The sequence below is a fragment of the Microchirus variegatus genome, assembly GCF_963457635.1.
Source record: "Microchirus variegatus genome assembly, chromosome: 9".
Classification (NCBI taxonomy): Eukaryota; Metazoa; Chordata; class Actinopteri; order Pleuronectiformes; family Soleidae; genus Microchirus; species Microchirus variegatus.
This window is the reverse complement of record NC_139810.1, coordinates 21,687,285-21,698,099: the sequence shown is the minus strand read 5'-3', so window position 1 is coordinate 21,698,099 and position 10,815 is coordinate 21,687,285. Positions and strand designations below refer to the sequence as shown.

General features: G+C 42.3%; 1 protein-coding gene across 1 annotated transcript; it reads left to right on the top strand.

The window, feature by feature from the left end:
* Nucleotides 1-726: 726 nt before the first annotated feature.
* Nucleotides 727-8,953, top strand: c1ql4a (complement component 1, q subcomponent-like 4; the record flags this gene model as incomplete). Its single annotated transcript, XM_083895699.1, has 2 exons — nt 727-1,275; nt 8,774-8,953. Exons 1-2 carry the CDS (start codon nt 730-732, stop codon nt 8,951-8,953), a joined length of 726 nt encoding a protein of 241 aa, XP_083751825.1. The 5' UTR covers nt 727-729.
* Nucleotides 8,954-10,815: the final 1,862 nt, after the last annotated feature.

Sequence of the window (10,815 nt, the reverse complement as noted above, 5' to 3'; positions counted from 1 at the left end):
ACAGTGGAAATAAGACAAAAGTGAGGTGTCATAAAATGACTGTGCTCAGCAAAGACCTCTGATGAACTTAACTCAGTTATGGCATTAAGTAAGACGTTCAGGTGAAGACAAATCCTGTGTCAAGGGGAAAAAAAAGAGGACAATCTAAACTCTCTCTTCATTAAGCAAAGACTGCAGCCAATCAATCCTCAATGAGTTGAATTTTCCCCCAGCTTTATATTTTTGATCAATTCTGCTCCTCCCAACCTTAGCCATGGTCTCTGTCTGATGTTGAAAATTAACCTGGAGGACAGACGAGGTCAAAACAGGTGATCAAGACTTCACCAGATAAATTATGCTTCTTTTTTTTGTAGCATCTCACCACAAATCTGAGAATACTTTTTGTGCGTATTTCCTTAAACACTGTGGTATATATATGTGGTATAACGACATTGGCTTTTAAATATCTTTTTTTTTCTGGCCCTGTGGCCGTTTCCATCACACCAGGATCCTCTCATTTGTTTCTTTAGCTCCTGACTGTCTGCCATTTTTCATCCCATCTGACTTGGCCCAGTGGTTTACTATTTATCCTTCGCTCCTCTTCACATTTTTATTCACCAAAGTGGTTCACTGAGAGGCTTCATCCTGGCCGGCAACATTCCAGCCAAGGGGGAGGAGGACTTCCTGACACTGGCTGCTTCGCGGCTCAGTCGCAGGAAACGTGTCATTGGCGCTGGTGTAGGTGTGGCAATGGTTCTAATACTGTTAGTAGCCATTCCCATACTGGTCCACACAACCAAAGGGGGGAATACTGGAAATTCAGGAAGCCATTATGAAATGCTGGGAAGCTGCCGGATGGTATGTGACCCCTACACCACCTCTCAGCCAGGCCAGGAGCTGACGGCTGTGTCTCCACCGCCCCAGGATTACTCTGGGAAGAAGATAAAGTCTGGGCTCCGTGGGCCTCCAGGGTTGCCAGGTCCTCCGGGAGCACGTGGACCCCCTGGCGAGCCAGGCAAACCAGGTCCACAGGGGCCCGCCGGTCCAGGACCGGGTGGCTATTCGCCCTCGCTTTACACCCCGAAGATTGCCTTTTACGCGGGGCTACGTAAGCAGCACGAGGGGAACGAAATACTGAAGTTTGATGACGTGGTGACCAATGTAGGTAACTACTATGAGCCCAGCACCGGCAAATTCACCTGCCCTCTGCCGGGCATCTACTTCTTCACCTACCATGTTCTCATGAGAGGTGGTGACGGGACCAGCATGTGGGCAGACCTGAGGAAGAACGGACTGGTTAGTAAGACTGTGTGTGTGTGTGTGTGTAAGAGAGAGAGAGAGTGTGTGTGTGCCGAGGCATTGTATACTGATGTGTTTGTATGCACACTCACGATCATCTAACAGATTCTTTTTTTTTTTGTTCCACTGTTGACCGTCCTGTGTTACCATTGACTCACATTCACCTCTGTAACATTGAGCTCGTCAGATTCAGAGCACATTCCATTTGCAGGTGGAGACGTGACAGCCAAGGAATGATACAGCAATCTTCCTCCTCATTAAGGACGAATTCGTGCTATACAGTCTCAGATATTTGCATTCCCAACGTTAGGCGGCGTCGAAAATGACAAGTGGCAGAATGCTAACGCGGCCCACAAAACGGAACAGTCTAATTAGGCAGCATCATGCGCAGAGTCTGAAGTGCAAAAGAGCACGACAGAAAAATGCCTGTCAGTATGTGGACCAGTCAGCCTACACCTCAGCTAAATAAATAAATAACGAATGTAAAATTGACAGTCCACTCATCCACTGTCTCATTCCCCAGACACTAATTAAAGACAGAGGAGCTGATGGGGGAAGACGAGAGGTGGGATAAATCACAGGGATTTCATCAGAGGACTCCAAATTCAGGAAGCATTCTTCAAGTTCCCTTTTAACATCCATCCATCCCTCCATTAAACAACAGACACTAGAAAGAGAAGAAAAAAAAAATCATATCAATGTTTCCACGTGTATGACAGGAAATGTGTTACCCTAAACCTGGAGTTTGCCTGCAGCAAATCAACAGTTCGTATATGATTGAGTGGACAGATTACTCCATGCAATCAGGTTTTATTGTAAAGTTCCTACTTTCCACCAAAATATCTGTCAATCATTAGAGGCGACCTGAAGTTTTTTTCTCTTTCTTGATTCCTTAAAAATGAATCCACAAATGAGCAGCGTAGAGAGGAGTATATATATAATCTGCTTTAAAGAGGCTTAACACGGTCAGTGCACAGTGGACATTTTCTTGACATCATATTATCTCTAGTGTTTCATATGCAGCCGTGCCTCAGTATTCATTCATTACATTACATCTCGAAATAGAAAGTCTCTTCTCGGGCTTCTCATGTAGAAGACGGATTCTTCTAACTCACATACTACATGGTTCATACCAATTAAGGCCGCTGCTCGATTTCGACTTAATTAGGTGAGATGTAAATTTAAATGTTTAAAATGACTCGTCGTGAAGCACCACTCGATTTTATTACGTGAGACCACAAAGATGAATATGTTGATTACCGCCTGCTCTATGTCTTATATTGTCATTCAAGTCATCTTAGACCGCTAAATAATTTATACATCTTAGATTAGATCCTCTGAACACCAGCCATACTTTCCTCTTCTAGAACCCCCGCCCCTGCTTGTCCATTGATTCTCCATTAATTATCTTTTCACTCAACTCAATTATTTAACCTAACCTTGAGCCACGTGACACCAGGTCCACAAGGTGGCCTCCTTAAACAGGGATTTACCCAAACCCAGCTCCCAATGCAATGGAAATTGGGTAAAAACGTATTGTGGCAGAATACCTGCTCATGTTTGTGGAGTTATTTAAGCGCCAGTGGCAAGAAGGGAATGTGCCCGAGGCCAGTCAGTGGTGAGGGTTTACTACATGGACGCTATGTCTGACAGGCTGCATTCCTGACTGTAGAATCAAACAGTCTGTTTTACCATTGCCGAAGGTACTGAAACTTTATTGGATAGTTTGTTTATCCACTGGCTTGTCTTTCTTTTTTTTTAAAAAGGTTTGTCCTCGCTACAAATTTGCCAACCTTCCACTCCTGATTGAACTTTTACACCTAAACAGATAAGGTCGTTTGTAAGTGCGGAATTTGTTTCGGGCAGCCAGCCCAACGGAGACTGAGAACTGGAAACAGACTCAGAGAGAGAGAGAGAGAGAGAGAGAGAGAGAGAGAGAGAGAGAGAGAGAGAGAGAGAGAGAGAATGACACGCGAGAGACTCCACATGACACGGAGATGTTCGTCTGAAAGGGAGGACAAAATAAAACAAGTGAGTTGTTGGGATGATCATGGGTAGCGCCGCAGGAAGACAGATGACTTAATGGTGGTGTGGAGACAAGTGGGCTGTTAGATGAGGCATCTGGGAGGCTGGTGGTGAAGGCCAGGACGAGATCAGGTGTGATGACCAATGGACACCCACTCAACATGTCTCGAGTTTGATATGTGATCAAGGCCGGCCAGAGAAGAGGAAAACTGTCTTTGTGCACTGTACTCCAACAGAAGAGAATGTTTAAAAATAGTCAAATGATAAACTCAATAGACGAGAATAGATTTTTTTTTAAAGGAATATTTGATATGTAACTCTTCCTGTTGGTACACAATGTCAAGCTAATGGACTGTGATGTGTGACACAAGTGTAATAGAATGCAATGCCAGGAGGATGTGTTGTGTTGTGTGGTACTGGATCCCTCAGATCCAATACCTATTACCTTTGGTAAATCCCCCAATCTGTAAAGCCTACCTGCTCACCCCTCAATCTAACTTTCACAAATCATTGCAGCATGACAGGGCTTCAGAGTCAGGGGATTTAGGGGTTGGGGGGTGCAGGGATAGAGGGTGCGCGGGGTGCTTTCATGAGTGTTATACGCGACGGTGATTGACTTGTGGCACAGTTGTGTGTGATGTAAATGTGACTTTTCTCGCTTTAGCAGCTCAACCCTCGACTGTGTTGTTGGCGCAAAAAAAAAACACAAGACGCCACAATGTCAAACAGAAATCCCAATCTAGTTTGGGATGATGATGGATCCCTCGTCCATCCTTAGTATTCTTAATGATTTAATGTTAGCTTTGCTCAAAACAAATAGCCATGAATGCCCTTCCTACTGGTGCCACCATATTATAAATGTGCTTAATCACTCAATTTTTAATTCACTGTCAGGGATAGATGGGTTTTATGCTGCTTAATATTCTAACATGGTAGCAAATGTTATTAGGACAGTCTATCCTAATGCCGGCGCGCTTTATTTCGTGAAGGGTGGTAACACATCATGCACACCTCAACGGAACTTCTCCCCTTCCCCTCATTAACTGCAGGCTATGTGAGATGTTCACCTACTCATTAATGTTCCCACCATGCACCACTGCACTGTGGATCTATTTTAAATATTCTTAACTCAATATAGACAAATAGTTAGTGGTTGCAGCCTCCATTTAATTTCTTTCTTTTTTCTTTACCAGTCGTCAACTCTTTTAATAGCTCAGTTAAAGGCCAAGTTGTTACACAGTTGTCTTCAAATGTCATCACTTGCTTTAATGAGTTCTACCTGTATCAACCTCCTCCAGTGCAGAGATATGAGACGATGTGCTACAGATAAAATATAATTAGTCTTACAGTGAAGGGCAGGACTGTTAGATAAATACAATTTGTCTTATTAAGTCATGTCAAATGTTGTTTTTTTTTGTTTTTTTTTTCAATTTATAAGAGATCCAAAAATACATATATCTTGAAAACCTGATGAAACGCACTAATTAAGACGAGTCAATTCCGCTGATACTGTGCACAGTTTTGACTAATTGCGTGTGTCGCAGATACCGAATGGCAGGTAATAGCAATCCTAAGGTACGGTTCTGCTACATCTTGTCACCATGTAATCCCGGGGACTCCCAGAGGAGAGGGCAAAAACCAACTCAATAAATATTCTATTTCCACAACATCCTCCACCCTCCCACTCCCCCTAGAGTCCCCAACCCTCCTGCCATGTACTGGAGTCCCTTAGGTAAGTTTAACAGCTACTTTTCTATTGTCTCCACTCTAAGAGGTCAGTATATCACAGTGAATGAATCCTGTCAGTTTTATTACCAGTGGAGCACAGCATCACAGATAAAAAAACAAGACTTCATATAACCCCACATCTCCCTGGTCTCACAAAATAGCTTTGCTTGATCAGATCCCTCCTCCCTCCCCTTCTTTCCTCTGCCCCCCCACTCCACATCCACATCCACATCCACACCCCCTTTGTCTATGCTTGTCTATCGTCTGCAGTGCGGCTCCATGTGTATAGAAAATGACACTGCAGCTGCACCCCAACCATTTACCCCACCCCACCACCCCCTTTGTGGCCCCCTCTGCTCCCAGGCGTGTTTAGTGGAGGCCCTGTAATGAAAGGGTTAGGTGGAGACAGAGACAGCCACAGGCAGGCCCCGGGGGTCCCTGCCTTACGGCTCACAATCCTTCCAGCTCCAGAATCAGCACAGCGTGCAGCCTGGTTCACATGGATCAGTCTGTGTCCTCCGATCAGTCGTATCCATCTCCTCTGTCGGCTTCCTGTCCTAATCCCACCACGGATCTCATACCTCTGTGTCTGGCGTCGACTTTAACGGATGCCCTGCGTTATTTCTTCACACACAGGCACATTAGCTGAAGCACCAATTCATATATCACATATTGACAAAACGATGTCCACGCTGAGTGATGAAAATGATTCTGTTGCACAAAATTACGACCACACTTCCCTGCATTTTGTCATAAGATTCTGAGAAGGCGTGAAGGGTGGTGGTGGTGGTAGTGGGGGTATTTCTCCCTATTTCTCCCTCCATTACGCTGCTTGTCCAAAAAAAATAATGAGCAGGGTGACATATTCCTCGTGTCAATAGGAAGTCACAACAACAACAACATCACTGTCAGAATCAGCCAAAGATGCAAATGTAGTATTGGCTGTCGCTACATATATGTCAAGACCAAACGACAAAATAACCTTTACAGATGACAATAGATTGGTGTCATTTTAAGAAATGGTCATCTGGGGGATTATGAAATGGTAGATTATGCTCAGTGTTTTGTTTACACCAATTCATAAAGATTAGACAAGCCTACAAAAAAAAAAAGTTATTTTGTCTCTAATGATTGTCTTTAGCGATTAGTTTTTCCTCTAATTTCATAATCTGTTTTCTTAATTGTTTTCTCATAAACAGATAATAACAGGGAGAAAGTCAGATTATAGTGTATATGAAGGAAACAAGATAAATTTCTGAACTAAAAAAGAAATTATATGAATTAAAGATCACCTGAACAATCGTCATGGAACAAATACACTGTAATACCTTACACTGTATACTCCACTTGTAGTACATAGAGTAGTATGAGTACTACAGTATATACTATTAAATTAAAGACTAAGCTGTATGTGTCTGTGATAGTAAATATAAAGGTTTTTAGCATATATATTCTTGCTTGTCTGAATCACTGGTGGACTACGCAAACACAAAATCTAATGAAACAAGACTGTCGTAACAGCACAACAATAGCTGCGGTTGGTTTAACTGTGGGGCCGTTGAGCTGTGAAGCCCCCGGAGATCAACTTCTCTGCCCCCTTAATCAATCTGGTTTAGAGTGGACAGGGACATGTTTCACCACTGCTTGCCAACAATGCTCAGTGTTGGATGCAGCATCTCGAATGACCCGAATTCCGTTTAAGGGGACCCACAGACAGTGGTATAGAGGTAATAGAGCACAACTTCACGGCTGATAAATGGTGAACAATGTGTTCATACAAAGGGTAAAACACAGGGACGGAGGGGGAAAAGAGCACATGTATATATATATATTTTTGTTTATATAGTTACAGTAAATTTGATTTTGCTGCCGAGTGACTGACTGTTTTCAAATTGATGCATGTTCATTGGGGAGAAAGGGACCCCAGTGACGGGGATGACATGATGGTACTTGAGTTGCAGATCATATTCTGGGGCTGTCACAGAGATGTTGCGCGGCTCGTCTGGCTGCTGACATAGATTGAGTGCTCCCACCGTAGATGGACACTGAGCCAGACACAAGGCCACTGATGGCTGACATGTGTCTGATGATTGGAGCTGCTACACAGAATTATTGATACCTTCCCACTGCGGAGGCACTTTTTGTATTTCTCGCATTTGGCAAAAACAGTTTTATTTATTGTTTGCATCACTTTATCAAGTCACGTCTGATTCACAGCTGCGGACAATTTAGATTTAGACAATGCGCTGTGCACGAGAAGCCGTGTTCACCTTTTACTATCATGCATACAATTTATATTAAAACTGTTGAACTTTTTTAAGATTCAACTAGATTCAAACCATTGTGAATTGAGATCATACAAAGTACACAACTCTCCGTGTGGTTAACACTTAAGATTAGGGAACACATAAGTAGCATACTAGCCCTTTATTAGTAATCATTAAGCACTTATTAATACCTTATTCTACCTCTATTATGACATGAATTAAGATTTTTCCGACATAAGGTGTCAATACGTGCTTACTAATTACTTTACTAATAAAGGACTAGTATGCTACTTATATGCGTGTTAGTAAGCACCTAGTTAATGGTGAATATGTGTTCCCTGATCTAAAGTGTTACCCTGTGTTTAGATGTTGTGACATTCTTGCTCTGAACTCATTATTTGTTGGTTTTATGTTAAAACAAAGGGAGGCAACGCCAACATCGTGCTACTACGATGAGTTGACTGCAAACAAGTCGAGACTATGACTGTAAACACAAAGAAGTGTCCTCAAAAGGTTTATTTTTTGCTGGCCAAAACTCACAGTTTTTCAGAAGGTTGACGGGATGAACGTCTCGACCCCGTCCGCCTCGGCGCTCTGCTGGCGTATAATCACAAACGCTCCCTCAGTTGGGTTCGATAGTACTGCTCGACAGAGCCCATTGCAGCGCGCAAGTAATGGTACATCGTTTCTGTTCTTAAAAAAACACACATGGAGACAGAAAAATAACAATCAACATAATAATCAACAGCAACGTCACCAAAAGTTACGCACTAGAGCTTTAAGACCGTGGCCAGTTTATAAAAACATTATACATGGGTAACAAGTGTGATGGACAAATCCTCTACAACTGTAACTAGATCTCACCATGTGTATTTAAATGTCCACCACGAGTAAACCCAATTAAATGTGTTAACAAACAAGTAAAGATCCACTGCTGCTCGCTCAATAAGACCGAACTAACACAGCATACAAATGCGAAAGTGTCTGGCTGAGGCGTAGCCACTCAATATCATGCATATTGAGCTGGCACAGGACCATAAGCAACAGGTCAATAGCTGCTCTTTCTCGGCCGAGCTCGTTTCCCCACAGACAACCTGTTGTCCCCACTGAGTTCGCTTATCTCCACAACTCAATCGGATCGCCGTCCTGTACACGGAGGCCCAGCCACAGCTGATCAATAACACGCCGAGTGGCTGCGTTTGATCAGTCCGACTGCGGGGTCACAGGTCACAGTCCTATGCGTGTGTCGATCACCGTTAATGTGGAGGTGATATCACACACAGGCATGATTGTGTCATTTGGAGGCTGTTAATGATTGATCGTAACTTGGCCTGGAAACAAATGCTTTAATAACAGGAGGAGGAGGAGGAGGAGGAGAAGCGTGCGCTGTGATAGTTAAAGTTTGAGAGAGCTGTTGGGTAAGTGGTTTGTTCACTTTTATTCGTGTTCTAATCGTGTGCCTTTGTGGGTGACAGGTGAGAGCCAGTGCCATCGCTCAGGACGCCGATCAGAATTACGACTACGCCTCTAACAGTGTGATCCTGCATTTGGACGTGGGCGACGAGGTGTGTGTGCAGCTGGACGGAGGCAAGGTCCACGGAGGGAACACAAACAAGTACAGCACCTTCTCCGGCTTCCTTATCTACCCAGACTGAATCTAATCATTACTCTCGCTGCGGGGAGGAGGAGCGGTTAGAAGAACATCAGTGTACACAAAGATATATAACACAAGGATATTTTCACACCAACACAATGTATGCAAACGAATGCAGATACACAGACATGCATCACAAAACACACACACGCACACACACAAACACCCTCAGAGTCCAACAAAAAGAGGAGTGAACTAAGTGAAAACCCAGAGCGAGTGGACCTAAGTTGAATTGTGTGACCAGTTGAGCTTTACCGGTGCCCATTTTGTGCAAAAAATGGAAATATGTACAGTTTAAGTGCACATTAAAATTGCACGTCATGGCTCTGAAATATCCAAACTATTATAATGTTAACGTTAATAATATTATAAAATATTATACACAATATTCATATTAACTGACAATGTGATTACCGGAATGCAACAAAAAACGCCATCAGTGTGATTGTTTTTGATGCAATAAGGCGTCATTAATCAAGATGACAAACGGTCCGGTTCTTAACCTGAGCAGTATTTGACATCTCCTCCCTCCATTTTTAATGGCCTCTGATCAAATGGCTTGTCTATATTTTGCAAACTCATCCCTGTAAAACACTTTCCCCTTGAGCGTCAAAGGGAGTTACTCCAGTAGAAATTAAAGCGACACTGATTAAAATGAGGGGAAAAGGGGAATAAGACGGATGCTTCAGCTACAGTGTTCCCGTGAGACAGGGTGTGATATGTAATGATAGAACAGGACATGTTAATGTTACAAATCAAAGACACATTTGGTGGTGAATGGCACTTGTGTGCAATGAGGTTTTAATTGCCAAGTGCATTATTGACAATAATGTGTGTGTGTGTGTGTGTGTGTGTGTGTGTGTGTGCGTGTGTATGTCAGTGTGTGAGTGGATCTATATACTGTGAGATAAAGGGCCACTGAGTTTTACTTACATTAAATGATGTACAATACATAACAAACACTGTAATTACACTGCCATACCTACATAGTACTTTATTTTTTCGAGAGACCATGTCAAAGTGTCATCATATACAGTATATATATATATATATATATATATAAACACAGTAATGTTGGGATGGACTGTCTGCACAGGTTGAGGTGACAATATTGCTATTAAAAGTATCTTACCTTCCGTGTCTGTCTGTCGTTTCAAGACCAGGGCTCAATAAACGTGTGCACATTCAAACAGCCATAAACGCACAGAGACCATTGTTCAGTTTTATTTGCAGGGACCAATCAGAGCGACCGTGGAGATTTAGATATACGACATGGCGGCTCAGATCGAAGCAACAGTAGCTGACCACAACCGCTGCCTGCTACAACATGGATTTCCAATATGTCTTAAGACACTTGCTCAAGACACAGACATTAATACTGCTACATTGATCTCACCTTATATAATACACCCAGGATCTGAAAAATAAAGCAGATGTAAACATTTTAAATGTAACAATATACTCAATCAATTGTACAAACAGTTGCTGTTGTTTATCAGAATGTTCTGTGTCAATATTGGTGCATTTCTTTCAATTCTAAGATAATGTTAAAGTGATGGATCAGCAACAGGAAGTTTACAGTGCTATGTTAAAACTAATTTCATCAAAATTATTCCAAATAAAGCTAATACTTTATTATTCCTAATTACATTCTGTATTTTTTTTTTTAAATGTTGTTTTAGTTAATTTGCTACTAAATTTGTTCAAAAACAATTGTGGGACATGCAATGGCTGCTTATGATCGAGCGTTATTTCATATTATTGAAGTACAAATGACAAATGTTGCTTTTGTGACACTTATTTCACCACATTTCTTACCTCATTCTGCTTAAGTATGACTTCTTCCTAAAATAGATCTTACAA